Raw genomic sequence first — 19686 nt, 5'->3', positions numbered from 1 at the left:
CAGCACAGCTCATCCAAGGACAGATAAGGAAGGTTGGGGCGCAGCCCACTGCTTTTGCTGGTATGGCCAGTGATCAGGTCAGGTTGAGGTCTCTGTGTGCCAAGACCATTGCCGGGGGCTCCTCCAGAGACATGGTGTGCCATGTCCTTATGACATCCCACATAGGCCAAATAGGTAGAGATCCAGGGGCATTCTCCCACAGTCCTTTAAAATAGATATGCATGATTCTCCTTAGAATGTGCACATTCTAGATTGTAGTGCCTGGGTTTCCTGCCTGGTTTCTACTCCCCATTCCAACTTACCTGCTAGTGTTGACCTTAAGAGGGAGCAGGTGGTGCAGCAAGTAATTGAATCTTTGCCACCAACGTGGGAGACTTGGATTGAGTTGCAATTTCTTCCTGGCCCAGACTGCATCAGTCACTGTAGGCCTTTGGGGGAATGCACCAGTGAATGAGAGATTGCTCTTCCTCTTTCTCTTGCTCTGTATCTTTCTCTCTCTCTCTCTCTCCCCTATTTCAGATAATCTTAAAAAACTTTTTAAATGACCTTTAAAATTTTTTAAATCTTTTGAAATTAAGTAATTTTCCTCAAATTCCCTTTGACTTTAGTTTCCTGGTAGACAAGGGTTTTTGTTTTGCTGTATCTCTCCCGAAGATTTTTTTTTTCATAAAATTGTTATTAGCATTTGCCTTTGGAGGTAGCTCAACAGGTAAACTAGACTTCCTGCTGTGTTGTCTGTAACTCCTGGGTGTGCCATGCACTGGTGTGACTCTAACTCTTCCTGGTTCCCACCCAGCAAGTTGGCCAAGCCATTTCCCCTGGTGGGGGGCGGTGATTTCTGTTTCCTATACAGTCTCATGTTAGAATTTTCACATGTTTGATGAGCATCAGTGAGACTGGAAATTATTCATAACTCCCTTCAGCTCCATATGAGGAAAAGCACATTTCTTCCCACTCTGCCCTGATCAGTGATTAGGGAATATACTTCAGCAAACTCGTAAGTGCACATCACTTTTGCACAGAAGACCAGGGTCAATCTATCCTAGTGAATAGTAATTGACTGGAGTCTTCTTGCATGACTTATACATTTGGTCTAATTTTAAGCACATTTAGATCTCATTATAATGAGCTTCCACTCACATTTAAGCTTTTTTTTTAATTTTGTCATTTCTGCATGGATCTTTCTCACCATTGCCATTTTTCTCATGAAACACTAAGAAAAATTATTCATTTGCTTATTCACTCAGTTGAACACATGCTGTTTCTGATGCTATCAGCACACTATTAACATGGTGTATGCTGTGTTAATGTTGCTACCAGAACACTATACAGTGGAATATACTGTGTTAATAGTGCTGAGTTTATTAAGTAAGGTCCCAGAGCCCTTGGAACTCTTGGTTACATGTAATCCCACAGCTTCCAGTGCACAAACGTGTTAGTCCTATTCCATTTCCCATAAGAAGAACTTCTGTATGCACATGTTACATCTAGTAATTTATTTCACTCTGATCATTCAAGCAAACTGACAGTATGGCTTTATTTGCGGACTGATAAACGCCCCCATTTTGTCCAACCAGAATAAGAGAATTTTATTCCTATTCAAGAAAAATGACATGAGCAACTATATTCTAAATTCTTTCAGATTTACTTCTGAGCTGCATGGCTAGCAGTCTGTTTACAAATTCGTTTATGTAAAGCATGCATATTCATCTCCTCATAACTCTATTCTTTGTCATTCTCCAAGCCTTTATTATATTCCCTTTTTAGAACACTGCTCATATTTAAGTTTCATAAAAATAGTTTGAAATGGGTTTCACTTATAAATATTTATGGAAACTTATGTGATGTTTCAAAAATAGATCAAAGTAGAAAGAATATGATGAATACTAGTAATGTAGTAATTATACTTTCTCAGCTTCAACAGATTATAGTATGTGGTCTGTCTTGGTCATCTGCCACTTGCCAAACACTTAGAATAAATTTTTCCAGAATATTTTAAAGCAACTCTCAGATAAGATATATGAGAGTGCCTCAAAAATTTCATGAATAATTCACATTATGTTTTAATCATACTTTTTGAAGCTCCTTCATATATCACCCATAAATATTTGATTCTTTCTTTAAACATAGCAACATTATTATCATAGTAACAACATTTACAATTCTTCCATATCATCTATTAGGGCTACGTTAAATTTCTTTCTTGTCTCAAAATATCTATGTATAGTTTGTTCATGTTGGGGTCCAAAAGAGACTACACATTGCATTGGGTTAGTGTATTTTTAAGTATATTTTTATGTAACAACTTACTGATTTCCCTTTTTCACGACAGTTGTTGAAAAACTGTCTTTTTGAATCTATGCTTACAGTATTTCTTCAATTCGAATGGGCTAAGCATGCCTAACTCGATTCACATACAATCCATAAATAAGTAAGACACATTGATGACATTTTGGATTTCAAAGTCTGCTGGAACTCTGTCCATCGACCATTAAAAAAAAAACCCTCAGTGACAAGATAGAGAATCTGGTATCATAGTATCAAGGTGTATATAATTGCTTCATTGGGGATCCTTCTTTTGTTTGAAAGTCGAGATGCATCCAGCAATGTAGCTTCACTTCCAGGCATGCTAGTCTCCATTAAACAGTTCATCTATTTGAATATATGTCTGTAACTGCAGTGCCATGATACACTTAAAAAGCAAAATGTTAATCTTGTAAGTTTTACTAAAGGCCTATGCAACTGAGATAATATGGGAGAAACTATGAAAGAAGGAAAAGAAGGGGGATGGAAAAATCTCTATATTCAACTGTATCGTGGAAAAAAATCAACACATCAACAAAATTAAATATGAAATTTATTTTAAAATCATGCTTTTGGAATGTACTGATCTAATGAAGAAGCTTTCATTTTGGGCCCATCTGCTAACAAGGCTTAAAGAGCCTGCATCCTCATTACACATGGAATACACAAGTTCCACCTTGTAAATACAGATTGCATTGCCTGGGTAGTTGTAACTTTCTGGGATGCTAAGAAGCCATAGTTAGTGTGCTGTATGTCTTCTGTAGTTAAAACCACAATGTTCTCAATGTGTTGGAAGTGATTTTTAAGATTTATAAGGTAGCGATACCAGATGGTTCCCTTTCCAAACATTTATATTCTCTCACCCAAATAGCAGGAAGTTGATTTCAGATTGTGTTTCTGTGTTGGAATTGTTGTGTTTCCTGCAAGTCCGAATACTGCCTACTTGAGGTGTATGATAAATTTTCAGTATATTATACAAATGGTGCTGTTTCTGTGTGTGTGTATAACATTGTGTGAGTAATTCATTCCAAAAGTACACTGCCAAAAATCTCACATAAGGAATGTGGTGTGTTGAGTGTGTTTCTGGGAAAAGATAAGGAAATTTTTTTTTCTTCTTATCCAATTGAAGTACTTAAAATTTTATGTAAGCCAGATATATAAGGAAAGAACTTTTGATTTACATCATTAATATAGATCTACACAAAAAATATTAATTATTTTCTGCAATTGTGTTGATAATGGAGTTGTTTTGTTTTGCACTAATGTCATGACGATTGGAATAATTCTGTAATTAAATTGTGAGAAAGACTTTAGTGAAAAATGTAACACAATTTCATGTAATTTCCAAAGATCTATGTTTGAGTATATTTCAGAAGGCTAAATGGATGTACAGACAAAATTAGTTTCATCTGGAAGAACTCAAGTTCAATGTAGCAGTTTTCAGTTTTCTTTTAGTTGTAAATGGGCAATCTGGGCCCCGTGCAATAGCCTCGTGGCTGAAGTTTCACCTTGCATGCACAGGGATCCCATATGACACAGCTACTCCACTTCCTTTCTGGTTCTCTGATTGTGGCCTGGGAAAGAAGTCGAGGATGGCTCAATGTCCTTGGAGCCTACACCCGCATGGGAGACCCAAAAGAAGCTCCTGTATCCTAGCTTCGGATTAGCTTAACTTCGGCCTCATGACCACTCAGGAAGTGAACCAGCACATGAAATTTCTCTGCCTCTCCTTCTCTCTGTATATCTGCCTTTCCAACAAAAATAAGTCGTGTGTGTGTGTGTGTGTGTGTGGTGCAATTTTCTTCATAGCCTATGATCTAGTACATGTGATGGTCATTATCCTACAAACTAATAATCTTTAAGACTCTTAGGGCTCCAAATAAGTCAAAAGTCTAATATCATCCTCTTTTTCAATATTTCTTTTTTGGCCTACTTAGAATAAGTATGTCTGTGAATCATGGGGACTTACTAATTTAAACTCTTTTTGTGTTCTGCTTTCAAATGGCCAATGAAGAGAGAACTGTTTATTGCTGCCTTGTGTGTGGGAATTCCTGTTACACCATGCTAGGGACCAGGTCCTTTCAAGTTATATGATCACTCTTTGTAATCCATTGCCTGGGCAAGTTTTCTGGCTGTCCCCTCCTTGAACTCCAAAATCAGAGCTGTATCTTACCCATGTCAGCCTACGGGTAAATGAGCTGACAAATTTTGGTACCGATGAGGGAAGTGGCAGAGGGGAAATAGCCTTTGCTCTTCTTCTTTATCCATTAAGTAAATTTTTAAAAAGTTATTTGGTAGAGCAGTATTTTCAGAGAAATAGTACATACAAATTAGAACTATTTTTGAATCCATATGTAATTGAGCATATCTTCTTTATGCTGGATGACGATTATTACACATTTCTGCCTATAGGTAGAGTAGGTGGAGAACTTTGATTCTGTCTATCCATTAACTATTCCAAAGCCATCCCAAAGCATTTTAAGTTTGGGAAAAGAACCTGTTTTATATGCCAACACTCCCAAGACAAGTTCTGTAACTCTCTCCTCAGCACTCCAACCTACCAACCAACGTGCTGCCAGTTCTTTATATAAAAGTTCTAGAAGTTCAGTATTATAAAACATTACTAAAGATACTTAGTACCTGGGCTAATTTGGTGGGGTAGCAAGCTAAGCCTCTAGCTACAGCACCATCAAACCATAAAGACGCCAGTTCAAGTTCTGGCTGCTCCACCTCCAATACAGTTCCCTGCTAATGGCCTGGGAAAGCAGCAGAGGATGTCTCAAGGCCTCGGGTGCCTGCACTCACTTGAAAGACCTGTAAGAAACTCATGGGCCCAGCTTCAGACTGGCCCAGTTCTGGCCACTGTGGCCCTTTGAGGAGTGAACCAGTGGAAGGAAGATCTGTCTGTCCCTCTGTCTCTCTTTGCAGTAAAATAAATCTTCAAAAGAATAAAGGTACGTTATATTCTGCAACACTGCTGTAAATGTCCATTGATCAACATAAACTGTTGTCAGAGCTCATGTTTGATTTGTCTCCTTATAATTCATTTCCAAACAGACCCAATGTGTCACCTGAATTGTCATATTTAATACCATGTCATAAAAGCTGCTAAATGCTAAACATGTATGTGTATATAGTTCACTGTGTCAAGAAAACCATCGATTATTGATTTGAAAGCATACAAGATCAATTAAATGTCTATAATTATTAGAAGCAACTCTCACCAGAAGTCTGTAAATAAAGAAGTAAAAAGAATCTTATTTAACAAATGTTAATTTCTAAATTATAGAGTAGTTAGATCTTCGGTTTTGATATAAACAGCTTTCTGCTTTTCTTCCAGCCATTACTTGTCGAAAGCAAGATGGAGGGCAGGCTGGCATCCATGAATGCCTCCAGTATGCAGGCCCTGTTCCAGCCCTCACCCAAGCTTGCCAGATCCCCTGCCAAGATGATTGCCAATTTACCAGCTGGTCCAAGTTTTCTTCATGTAATGGAGACTGTGGGGCAGTTAGGACCAGAAAGCGAACTATTGTTGGTAAGAATACTTGCAATGCCAAAGCTAACACTTGTCAATGTTGAAAAATATGATAGAAAAGGAGAGTGTTGTCTGTGTATTTGTAAAAATGCCTTTTTGTTGCTGTCCTTTCACCTACTAGATCAATGGATTTGGATGTGTATTTTAGTGTAAGTTGGCAGTGAAAGCAGCATTGTGTATTTAGTAAAAAGGAAAAGCCGCCTGATTCCTTGTTCAAACAGTTATATAGTGGTGATACTGGCTGAAACATGTACTTTCAGTGGATTGCCCAGAGATTGTGAAATGCATAAAACAAAATAGAAAAGATGCTTTTTCATTTTCTTAACCCATTCTCACTGTCACAGGCTCAGATTGGCACTCATTTCTTACAAGATAGAATAAAACATTACTACTACATCTGAAATCTGCATCTAAAAGACAGGTCAAAATGGAGAAAGAGTGAGGGAAAAAGCAAGCAGGAGTCAGAGCCATTATATTGATTTAGAACTTGGAAAACACTCTCCATGACCAAAGAAACCAACAAGTGTTGCTGCTGGTAGACTATTCAGGATAAAAGTTATAAAGTGAAATGAAGACTGTTGAAAACTGTATAGCAAACTTATCAACGGACGATAGGAATATAGTATATTACATATGCTATGATTAAAGAATATTTCACATACAATATACATTTTGAAAAGAAAACTGTGTTTTGGTTTGACGAATTTTTGTACCACAACAAACATTTTCTTTCCATTTTTCCACATACTTTTCAGAGGACTCTTGCATAAAGAGTACACCATCAGTCTTCAGGTGATATGATTAAAATAATTGTATTTTCAAACAATATCTTCTTCTCTCATGGTTTTTGTTAAAAGTTAGTTTATTTGGATTGACATTCAAACATTGGTATTGTTTTCTACATTGATTACCAAGTGTGTCAAAATAACGATCATAAAAATACTGAAGGAAGCAAAATCGTAAGAGAAGCCGTTCACAAACCCTCATTTTCTCGCAAACCCGAAGTTGAAATCCTTAGTAACTATACGTTGTCTGCTTGGCATTAGCCAGAAGCACATTCCATCCAATGTGGTGATTCCCTCCCTCTCACCATCTCTTATCTTCACACACTAAAGGACAGGTTTGTGCAATTGCCAGAAACTTACCGGTTGCTGAAAACACATAATCATTTTATGATCATTTTAGAGGATTTTGATCACTTTGAAGAGCACAGACTCCAATAGAGTAGTTACTGCCTCATACAAAATGGGATACAAGAAAACTTTCACTATGCCAAGTGCCAGCAAAAACCTATATAGAAATGTATGTGGGTAAGAACACTTCATTTATTCATAGGAATATGATATAAAGTGGAGAGAGGAAGCATAGAAAGAATAAATTAGAAATAGTGTTTCTCAAGTTGTTTTATGATTTCTCTTCCACAGGAAAAAGTAAAAAGAAAGAACAATGTAAAAACTCCCATGCATACCCCCTGATCGAGACTCAGTATTGTCCTTGTGACAAATACAATGCACAGCCTGTGGGCAACTGGTCAGACTGTATCTTACCCGAGGGGAAGGTGGACGCGCTCCTGGGAGTGAAAGTGCAAGGGGACATCAAAGAATGCGGACAAGGCTACCGTTACCAAGCAATGGCATGCTACGATCAGAACGGCAGGCTCGTGGAAACATCCAGATGCAACAGCCATGGTAATTTTTTCTTTTCCCATGACTCTCATGTCCTTCTTTTCCTCATGCTGTCTTTTTGTATGTGGTGTTGTGGAGAGGAGATGCTGGTTTACAGAATGCATTGTAAATGGAACACTGTAGAACACCTTGCTACGTATTGTGTATCCACGGTCCACCAGGAGAGTGAACATAGCACGTTGCCCTGAGGCTGGCAGCCAGGTCTCCAACATGGCTACAGGGAGCCTTTTGGGACTCTCATCCTCTAAGCAGGAGGCAGCAATGTTTCCAGAAACTGTGGATTAGCGAGAGCCTGTTCATTCAGGGGACCCAACAGTTCTCAACAAGTCTGCCTGCAGAAGGACAATGCAAAAGACCCAAGGTTAGAGTTCAACTGAAGGTTAAAGTTTTAACTTCAATCTCTCATAATTAAATTAGTAAACTTTACAATGTACCTAAAATGGCAGGGTAGAAAGTTGGAAATCCTTCATTGATAGTGTTCAAAAAAAGGAAAAACTTGCAAATGGAAAAATATGTACTTGTTTTTAGGGAATTGTGCCCACTATTGTTTTCTAAACCCACAAAGAAAATGAAATCACAGCAATCATAATTGGGTTGCCAAAAGTTTATAAATGTTGTCCACATTTCACTAGCTCATATTCTGAATTGTTTAATTATAATTCTCTTATAGATAGCACCAGCGATACTCTTCATTATCTTTTGTTTTGATGTATACATCCTTTCACAATGGAATGACATCTGTTTCTAGTGGGTGATTCTAAAATCCTAGACAGCATGAATTTAGAAACGCCAGACAATGTGCTTCCGCTATCTTGACAATGATGAAGACAAAATCAGATAGATAGCAAGGAGCATAATTGTCTCTCACCCACCTAGCAGGAACAACCTGCTATTAGAGGATTTAGCTTCCAGGTTTAATATATGGTTCAGAAATTAACACAAACTAAGAGAAGCGTGTCACAATTATAAAAAATCAAGTTGTCATGGTGACTCATTAATTGAAATTTCCTAAAACTGTTATCCCAAGAGCTTTCTAAAAACCTTGTCTTTAATATTATACTTTCTATTTTAATCAAAGTCTAGCAATGTCAACTCTCAAAACTCCACAGTAGTGAAACTATACCTGTGTGTTTCAGGTTATACTTCATGTATTGCTAAACTGAAGATGATTTAATAGACTTAGAACCATAACTGTGAAAGAAAAGCAAGCATAGTCTTTGCCGTACTTATAGATATTCTGTACTCTGAGAAACACCCCTAAGGGGGATTTTATTATGTACTGGATATTAAGAAACATGTGAGTACTCTTCCTGTTTGGAGAAGCCAGTGCAAAAACCTGTTACGCGTGGAGCTAGTGCTGTGGGGTAGCAGGTAAAGCTGCCACCTGCAATGCCAGCATCCCGTACGGCACTAGTTTAGATTTTAGGTTCTCTAATTCTAAGGTTCTCCCTGCCAATGACTGGGAAAAGCAGCAGAAGGTGCTGCCAGTGCTTTGGTTCATGTCACCCATGTGGGAGACCCACGGTAAGCTTCTGGCTTCAGCTAACTTAGTGCTGGCTGACGCTCACTTTCGCTTGAACTGTGTGTGTGTCCCTCTTTGTAATTTGTGCAAATAAATAGATAAGTCTTTTCCTTAAAAAAAAGTCATGGGCCTAATGTTGTAGCCTAGCAGCTAAAGTCCTCACCTTGCATACACCAGGATCCTATATGGGTCCTCGTTCTAATCCTGGTGGCCCTGCATCCTATCCAGTTCTCTGCTTATGGGTTGGGAGAGTAGTTGGGGATGGCTAAAGCTTTGGGCTTTGGGCTGCTTGGGAGACCCGGAAGAGGCTCCGGGCTCCTGGCTTTAGATTGGCGCAGCTCTGGTCATTGCGACCATTTGGGGAGAAAATCATGTGATGGAAGAGCTTCCTCTCTGATTCTCCTCCTCTCTGTATAACTGACTTTGCAATAAAAATAAATCTGTTTTTAAAAGTCATTAAAAGTAAAAATGAGAGCTGGTGTTTAGTGGTTTATATGTTGATTAAATTATAATATTCCAATAAAGTACCCTGATTTGAGACCCTGTTCTACTTCCAATCCCAACTTCCTGCTCATGTGCACCCTGGGAGGCACAGATGATGGCATCAGTACTTAGGTCCCTAAAATCCACAAGGGAGAATGGAGCTGTGCCCCTGAGCCCTGGTTTCAGCCTGTTGTAGTCCCAGATGTTGCAGGCATTTGGGGAGCAAACTCTCTGATGTGGCAGCAGGCAATCTCTCTGCTGTCTGTGTTCCCATCCCACTCCACCCTCAAAATGATGTGGATGTTTTTCTTTGCCTGTCAAATAATTTCTGGTGTAAACTTGACTGTACCTTTTAACCTGTGTCTTAGAATGTAATATGTGCTTGTGCATATTTTGTGAGCCTCCATATTCTGCATATTCTTTTACCTTATTAATTTGATATATGAGAATTTTAGAAAGCCAGCTAATAACCTTACTTTTAGAAAAAAACTTGTAAAAATTTCATTGTCTCTCATATTTGATCACTTAAAAAAACCTAAAAACGTGAAATAATTGAAATCCAGACCAGCAATATGGTACAATGAGTTAAGCCAGCATTTGGATGCCTGAATATCATATTGGCGTGCCAGGTTGAGTCTAGGCTGCTGTACTCTTGATCTGACTTCTTGCTGATGTACTTGGAAAGGCACTGCAAAATGACCTTAGGACCCTGTCATCCATGAGAGAGGCAAGGATAGTGTTCCTGGGTCTGGCTTCAATACAGTCCAAGTTGAGCTGTTGTAGCCATTTGAGGAATGAACTTGCAGGTGGAAGTGCACATTCTCTCCCTTGTTCTCATTCTCTGTCTCTCCCTTTCTGTCACTCTGCCTTTCAAAGAAATAATCTTTAAAATATTGACAATGACCAAAGGCAATAGGCTTCTTCTTACCCTCTTAATTCCAAGCAGGAAGAAAGCACAGTGTTCTGGAGAAACCCACCCAGAAAAAAAGATGAATCCATGATACATTGAACTTCTTGGGGATTTTGGAAGTATCTAAAAAACTTTACTAAGCAGGCCATTCAGTGTAGTTCCTCGTATGTCCTCTATCTACTATGTCTCATCTGCTGTGATCTCTGATGGGATTTTATTTGGGATTTCAAAAACATTAATGATTTCAGGGAGAAGCACAGAGACAGAAAGATAGTTCCATCTGTTGTTGCTTTATTCCTAAGATGCCCGTAATGGTTGTGGCTAAAACCAGGAGAGACCAAATGTAGACCTCTTATGTGAATGGCAGCAGCCCAACTACCGGAGCTATCACCACTGTCTCCATTAGTAAGACGCTGGAATCAAGAGCCATAGCTGGGAATCAAACCCAGGCACTTTGATGGACATGACATCCAAATGGGTGTGTTAACCACTAAGTTAAACATGCACTTCAATGGGCTGTCTTAGAATATACCAACATTGCCACTCAAAATGTGAAAAAATTCTCTCTTTTGCCTGATTTTTTGGGGAATTACTTCCGTTCTGATGATGTGTGTGGAATATTACCCTGGTCCACACCACCCTAGATATGCTGGTACTTGCAATTTCTATGACAACTGACCTCTCCCAACTTAAGTGGCTTGCTAGATGGATGATGGATAGAGTTTTAAGTGTCTTTGGAGGAAAAAAAAAAAACAAATTCCTCATGCTGTCAATTTAAATGTGGGATTGATCCCCTCGTGAACACTCAGTGACACTAACCCCCATTCAATAGTGGCCTTAGGGCGTTTCTGTTTAGTCATTGTCCATCTGCACACCCTGAAACAAAATATGCTGATTAAGCAGTTTAATATGACTTTAGACTACTTCCCACATGACCACTTTTTAATGAATTTAATTTGGGCTAAAATTGTGTTTTGATTTCTTCATGATAACTGTGCTGAAAATTGGCTTAGCTATATTTCCAAAATCAGACACACATATGTGGAACCCATGGGAGGGATGACTTTTATTTCTAAAGTTAATTTAAAATTTCCCAGAACAAAGGGTAGAATTTCTGTAACTTCTAAGGTCATATCATTTAAAAGTGATGCTTTAAGGACTCTTAGGGGTAACCTACCTTGCACAGGTAGCTTTGTACAATTTGCACAGGTAGTTTTGTACAATTTACTCCAAAGTATCCCTCAACCCACTCAAATCTTCTGGATCCCTTTTGTATTTCTAAGGAATGAAGGTCCTATAACACACTATCTAATTTACTCATATGTTCTTATGCTATATCTCCCATACAAGAATATAGATTGAGGCTGTGCTGTTTTATTCAATTTATTCTTGCATCCTCAGGAGCAAGAACACTTAAATATTTAGTAAATCTTAGTAGGATTAATAAATAGTGAAAGAGAATTTTTTCCGCTAAAAGAGTAGATCCCTGCTGTGATTACAGCTCGCCCTCCGTCAACCAAGACTCCGGTTTTTCCAGTTTTCTTGTCTCTATGTCGCATATCTGGGAAATCAGCAAGCCGATATTTGAGAGGAACTAGCATCTTGATGATGAAATAGTGTTTTGCATACCACCACGACACATCTAAATTATGCTAATCACATACACATTATTTCACCCTACATACTAACTACGAAGCAAATAGTCATACACCCATTCGTTGATTTGAATCAGTAACACTGTTTTTGGAAAGTCTGTTGCCATTCAAGGTCTCCAGAATTTTCTGACCTGTACAACACCAGAGATTTAGACACAAGTACAAACTAAGATTTCATACTGGTAATTATGACAACTTGCTTTTTCTTGAGCTCTGTTTAAAACTTTGAAAGTTTGTGTTCTTTACAATTCTATCTCTTTCCACTCACTTTTACTTGAAAAAAAAATATGTCAGTTTCATTTCGCTTAAAGGAGTATTTTGAAGGTAAATGTTATAAAAAAATGTCAAATATTCCAGTCTTGATCCCCGTGAACTGTGCATATTTCTCCTGTACATTTCCCACAATCTTTACCCTGAGGAAATTTTTCTTTCATATTGCAAATAGGCAGTTTAAGCCATACTGTTTCATCAATAAATATTCTAAAAGTGAATTTGGTTGCAATTGTGAAGGTTCATCCTCTCTCAGCATCAAGCAGGCAGAAAGGCTAATATGATTCCTCTCTCTGAGCATGCATTGCTTGATATGCAGGATCTCCTGCTGCCCAAAATTAAAACATCACTGTCAATGTCCAGTGCTTGCTGTCATGGAGAGAACATGAAGGAACTTTTTGACTGTTGGGGTAACTAACTTGTAACTGAATAAGAAGCCGGGGAACAAATATTTTACGCTTTTCAAGCCCCAAAAATTCTCTCTGAACTACCGAGTCCTGCAGTAGTGGCCTGAGAGTGGCAGTAGACAATACAGAAGCAAATGGGAATCCCTGTCTCCACATGAGACTTGACAAAAATGGCTTGGCAACAAATTTTAGCATCAGGGTTCTCAATGCTTGTTACCCCCAAAGTGTTAGAAATATAAAATCTCAGCCCCTGACAGAGCTTCTGAGTCATCATTTATGCTAGGGTACATTTCAAGGTTGAGAATCAGGGCCCTGTATCAGGCAGACAGTGATAGGATGCTGTGGTTTCCTGGGAATCATGAACTGGCCTTGGAGATTCCTTCTTGAGGGTCTCTGGATATTGTGATTTTGTGATGATATAGTTATCACCTTCATCTGGCTCTTCACTGATTATCAGCTGTGCAGAAGATGGAATTGGAATCTTCTAACATGTGACTTTTTGGAGATGTGTATTGGTAATGTCATGGTTGCCCTCAGATGCAGTGGCTCAGTGGTTGGTTCCTCAGCTTCAGAACCCCAGATTCCATATGGGCACCAGTTCATGTCCCGGCTGCTCCTCTTCCCATTCAGCTCCCTGATTGTGGCCTGGGAAAGCAATGGATGGCCCAAAGCCTCAGGACCCTGCACCCACTGGGAGATCCAGAGGAGGCACCTGGCTCCTGGCTTTGGATGGGTTCAGCTCTGGCCATTGCCATTTGGGCAGTGAACCAGTGGGTGGAGAATTTTTCTCTCCGTCTCTCCTCTCTGTGAATCTGCCTTTCCAGTAAAAAGGAATCAATCTTTAAGAGAAAAGAAGTGTTGAGACTCGCCATGGAGAGTGTGGTTATAGGCAAAGTTGAGGGACAATTTCTTTCTGTTGTAGTGAAGGGTAATATAAATATAAAAGATTCTAATATACTTATTTTTCTTCATATGTTTTCTCACATGTAATGCATCGACTGTTAAGTACTTAATGGAAAATTGGTAATGAGCACTACAGGAAAATCAAAGCCAATTCAGGTTTGCCCTTTGCTGAAGGAATTCTGTACTGACTCAACTTTAACAAATAAGATCCTTCTACCTTTTACAGCTCAGTACATTTTTTTTAGCATTTTTATAAAACACATTTCATACTGAAAGAAAAATCTTTAAAATCATAGATAACGTGTCTCACAATATCACAGTATACTTGTCAAAGTTTTAAAGGGCTGAAAAAGCCTTTTTCAATTCAAATAAAGAAGTAAGAAGCTCTAGATTTATTTGATGTTTTATTGATCAATAAACGATCACATTGTGATCGCACACATTTCACTTTATGTTCTTACTAATTGTGAACTGATGAACAAAATTGCTGGGACTTGCCATTGCATTGAGGATATCATACTGGTTTCAGACAGTTGTGTAGATCACATTATACCGTTTAATTATTTGTTTTTCTCCTAACTGTAGTCACAACTGAGTTCAGAGTAGTTTATCTAATTCTTGATTAGTGTCAGATGAATTTCTCTTCACCATTAAATGATAGTGATTTTTATTGATCGTCCCATGCTTTCTGTCTGCCTGTTGTGCTTTTGAATGGTATTGCAAGAACCTTCTGGACATTACTAGATCGCATTAGGAATCGTTTTTGCACACATTGGTCTGATTCAGAGGGTGCCCATTAAAGTGGAGTATTTTCTGAAAGCCCTGGCTAACACCCACAATTTTCTTACAGGAGTTATTTCATAGCTAATGTGCCTTGTAGCATTAGTAAGTGGGGCAAAAAAAGGGCCTTACAAATTTTACAGATGAAGCAAAGGCCTGTTAATAAAATATCTTCATATTATAGATGCAGCTTAATCTTGTGTGGTAATATTTAGCACTCTTGCATAATCATCTAAGACCTCTATATCCTTATTTCACTAGCCTATCATAGTTCTGCTTGCCTACTCAAATATAACTCTAATATATTTATTTTTGTGATATAATTCTATGAATGATCAATATAAAATATAAGTGAGAAATTATCCATTATAGTGGATACTTGTATTTGATGAAAAATAAGTTAATTAAAGCCAAAAAAGCAATAAATATTGTTGTATATAAACTGAAATGAAGCTCTAATTTCTCTGAGAAGCTTTTTGAGTTAGTAATATTTATTTAATGTTCATTCCATTTTAGAATTTTAACTTCTCATTTGGTTTCATAGCTACAGTTATATTGCTTTCATAGTTTAACAATAAAAACTGGGATTTTTTTTCTTTTAAATGTCAAGAAAGGTGACGGGATGAGGACAGATTTTTGCTGAGGTAAAAGGCTGCAAGTTTTAAAGAGCCAGGGAAAACAGGAAAAGGACTCTGCGGATACTTCAGTACAGAGAAAGCATAGCCTGGGGTCAATTGAAATAGAGTTTGGAGCTCAGCGCTGTTCTCCCAGGCACCCTGCGGGGGATGGTGGAGGTGATGAGGGAGAAACAGGGAAGCTATCCTGCAGCAACTATTTATGTCAGGTCTGATGGAAAGGCACCTGCCACGATGCCTTAGTCCGAAGTGCTTATGACCCTGATACCACAGCTTGTCTACTCCTGACAACATGGTTTTCAGACCGGCCTCTGTGGAGCCCCTCTGGCTAGGCTGTCAAACACACCTTCCAGTTTATGCCAGGCATCCATTTGACTTCCGTTTTAGTTTTTTAAAGGAAGAAAATGGTCCAATGCCTAATATAAATGTTATTGCAAAGAATAAAACAATGAAAGTAAAGGAATTTAAAATTTTCACTTGCCAGTAATTTCTGTGATCCTTTGTCTTAATCTCCGAAAAGCTCATTCCCTCTAATAACATAAAGGAAAAAAAATAACAAGATTTTAATGAAATTGGGAGTCTTACCCATGCCTTTGGTAATTTTATTGACATAATCCTATTCCTTAGTTATGTTGTATTACAGGCTTTCACACTACCTAAAGAAGCAAAATGGCCTGTGCCAATCTAGATATAATTTCCTATGATATTTGTAAAACCCTGCAAATCCAGGAGTTTAAAGGTCTATATTGCACTAGTTCAGTTTAGTTCAACTTCTAAAGTGTAAGCCATTAGAATGGATCCCTAGGGAGCAATAGTTAAGTATAAAAGCGTTTTTGTATACATGCATGAGGAGGGCCTTAGGGTATCTATAGGGTCAGGAAGGAGATCTGAGAACACACCAATAAATTAGTCTGCACTTTAAATGTAATTTTTGAAAGACAAAACTTTACTTGTACTTGCTTCCAATATTTACTTGGTTTCTACATGCTTGTATTATAGGTCTACAGAACCCTTCGAGGAAATTTTAATCTGTGTATAAAACAAAATTGACTGTTTTTGGCCTTTTATTCTATAGGAAGCTTTTCTTTTTAAAATGATATCTTTATTTTTATTTGAAAGGCAGGTTGTTGAGAGAGAGAAGGAGAGACAGAAAGAGAGGTCCTCTAACTTCTGCTTCACTTCCCACGTGGCCACACAGGCCGAAGCTGAGCCAAACTGAAGCCAGGGGCTCCTTTCTGGCCTCCCATGAAAGCCCAAGGATTTGAGCCATTCTTTGCTTTTCCCAGGCCATAGACAGGGAGCTGGACCGAGAGTGGAGCAGCTGGGATGTGACCCATGTTCCATATGGGATGCCAGCACCACAAGCTGAGGATTAGCCTGTGACACCACACGAAAGGACTGCTTTTTAGTATTTGCTTAGTAGATATTTGCTTTAAAAGAAACTCAAAGTTGTTACCAGTAAAGCTCGGTGGGTTCTTACCTCATCTTAATATGACTTCCAGAAATGAGACAAAAATTGATTAATTTTGTATTATACTACCAAAAATTTCAGAGCTTCCTGTAAGAAATTATTTTCACAGTGAATTTGTACATAGATACAACTAAATGATACTGAAAGTGCCTAGTTTTGGGATAAGTTCCCAGTACTGAAATTACAATAATGTTAAAACCTTACAGTCAATCATTCATATTCACATTGACTTCTTTTTAAGGACATCTATGAATACTTAGCATATGTCAAGAGATATCCCTTCATAAATATACAAAACAAATAGAGATTTTTAGAAGCACTTCTGGGATTAACCTAGATGTTTCAGATGGCATGCCAAGCCAACTCCTTCACAAAGCTGTAAATCAGAAGGAACCAATGGTTTCCATGCGCTCTCAACATGAATTATTTAATCCATCAACACTGCACCTCTCAACAGCACAATTTAGTAATTGTGAAGGTGGTTGAAAGCTTATTTTATCTGCACATTTATAATTCAAATGAATGAGGTGATTGAATATATATCAAACGTAGTATGCGCTTTGGTTGCCATGTTAAGCTTGCTGGTGTTTTGTATTTACTTGAACCAGAAAGCAAGAGTCGGAATAGATACAGGACAGAGAAGACACGATGAGAAGCCATGTCTTTGATTTTCCCAAGTGTCATATTTACTGTTGAAATGCTAGGAGTTTCAACATTGTAATTGTGAAATCGTTTATTTTATTCCAATATTCCTCAGTAATTGTAAATTGCTGCAAGATGCTGACAGTTTATTTAGCCTTAGCATGCTTCAAATGTTTCTCTTACCATCCTTGTAACTGTTGCATGCTAATTGCCCTCAAACATGATCTTTGCAGAGAAGGCTAGGCAAGATTATGTAGCAATTCATTAGTAGCATTAAGGATTTTTAGTGCCATTAGAGAACTACAGTACACATTTATTTGTTGTTACACATTGGAAAATAAAAATGTGATATTGAACAATATCATTTTCTGCAGTTTCGCCTTTATCCCGGTTCCGAAAATATGTCTTTTAACAGTTTAATAGATTGTGTTTTGAGAGATCTCTACTGAAATATGCTATTGGAAAACCAGACACAAGAGTTTTACATCTCTTTCATTAATATCAGTTGAAGCTGTCTGAAGTCATACATCTTAGGTCTCACTGATGCCATATTTTAGCAGACAGAATGAAAAGTATTTTCATATCTGTGACTCTAAAAAAGTGACATGAAATATCATGTGATGCTGTTTTCAATTAGTGACTCAATAATAAAAGGATAGAGGGTTAATTGTGATGATCATGTTCTAACTTTCCAGAGTGTGAAAATGCAATTCTTTTTTTTTTTTTTTTTTTTTTTTTTTAAAGATTTATTTTATTTTTATTACAAAGTCAGATATACTGAGAGGAGGAGAGACAGAGAGGAAGTGGAGCTGCTGGGACTAGAACCAGCGGCCATATGGGATCAAGGCGAGGACCTTAGCCACCAGGCCACGCTGCCGAGCCCCGAAAATGCAATTCTTACAGAAGTGTTTCAGTAACTGTCTTTCAAATACAAGTCTCCTTTTGCCAAACTTCTTGATAGCATTTGGAAGTGATTGGTGTGTGTATGAAAGTCATTGTACTTTCATAGTTATTATTAAACAATTGAGTCTCAGAATGCCCTTGATCTATCATTACTAAATGATTACTACTAAAAGCAAAACTTTATTAGCCCTATCAGGAATATTCATTAATTTACTGGTCTTGATGTAGGAAAAAAAAATGGCTTTTAAAATGTTTCAGCTCAAAAAATGAGACATTTTCCCACCTCAAATCATAATTAATGTCAAAGTATGAGTTTCCAACAGGTACAATGTATTGAAAAGGCCACTGTGCTTTTTAAAATTTTTAGAAACACTTCTATATTATTCAGATGTTTTAATATTTGTTACAAAGGGTGAACCATGTAGGCCTCCATATAGAATGGAGTGGGTTGAGGGGGAAGGTAGATGAAATAATTGATTCAGTTTTCCTCTATTTGGGCAGGAAGGATGCCAGTCCTTGCTGTCCACACTACATCAGCTCCCATGAATGAAGAGGTCATTTGATGTTGCTTTTGAGGCTAGAATAGGGAAAAATGTTCCAAGGGTGGTACTTGAGTGGTCTTAATTATTCGAAGAAGTTGTGGGCTTCATTACACAAGAGTTGAGGAATTCTTTCTAAGGCCTATTGACTGTTTCTTTTGCTTTGGAATGCCCACAGACCTAGATGCTTGTTATAGAGCCTGGCTTGTGGTGTTCAACCTGTTCTTTCCATCTTTTGATGAGGTACTCTAAAGTCTACTGTGGGTTTAGATGAGCTGGCTGTCTTGTCTTTCATGTTCATCTGAATACGTTCTCCATTCTTGCACAAGAGTCAGCCTCTGAGGTGGCCCAGTCCTACAACATGTGCTGGAGTCAGACCACATGTCTGTGGGGTCATGTGCAGTGGTCTGGTTGGGGAGGCCCCTAAGGGACATCACCTGAGCTCCTCAGACCTTGCTGTCATATACTCCAGCTGGTGCAGGTGCAGGACAGGCTCAGTCTAGCCCCTGCACTAACCAACACGTGTATTAGGGAACACATGTCAAGTACATTTTCATTGCTTTGTCATACTTTCCCCTGGATCATTTCAATATGCCAAAGGCCTTCTTTGTTATCATTATATCCAAAAGTTAGCACTAGCCTCTTATTTTTTGTCTTTAACGTTTCACCACTGACTAAACTGGCACATCTAGATTAGAGAGGAATAATCTCCATGTTTGAAAATTCATTACATCATGCTCCTCACAGTCAATTTGTGTTTGTACTTAAAAATCTTTTACTTAAATCAAGTGATAACATCTGCATGTCCTCTGACATATGAGTTTCTTTCCTAGAAATACAACCAGCAGAAATACTTGGTATGGATGCATTTATCTATGATGTATGTATATATCATAACATAGATGGTAATAGGTTAATCAAATAGAGATACTCTATATGACAGCATTTCCTTAATATTTTAAAGTTAATGTACATTTTAAGAAGAAAGGATAGTTGTTGCCCTTGTAGGAAGTGGTAGAGGTGGACAGGAATCACAAAGCAA

At 38.1% G+C, this 19686-nt stretch overlaps 1 protein-coding gene across 1 annotated transcript in view; it reads left to right on the top strand.

Annotated features, from left to right (window-relative positions):
• THSD7A (thrombospondin type 1 domain containing 7A) overlaps window positions 1–19686 on the top strand; it is a 300382-nt gene that overhangs the window by 247955 nt on the left and 32741 nt on the right. The window contains exons 12-13 of the mRNA XM_004582344.2: window positions 5645–5839; window positions 7264–7527. Of these exons, the coding sequence (XP_004582401.2) occupies window positions 5645–5839; window positions 7264–7527 (459 nt within the window). The remainder of the gene's footprint in view (window positions 1–5644; window positions 5840–7263; window positions 7528–19686) is intronic.

The sequence above is a fragment of the Ochotona princeps genome, chromosome 20 (assembly GCF_030435755.1).
Source record: "Ochotona princeps isolate mOchPri1 chromosome 20, mOchPri1.hap1, whole genome shotgun sequence".
In the NCBI taxonomy this organism is placed as follows: Eukaryota; Metazoa; Chordata; class Mammalia; order Lagomorpha; family Ochotonidae; genus Ochotona; species Ochotona princeps.
The sequence above is the reverse complement of the archived record's forward strand: the minus strand, read 5'-3'. Positions and strand labels throughout refer to the sequence as shown.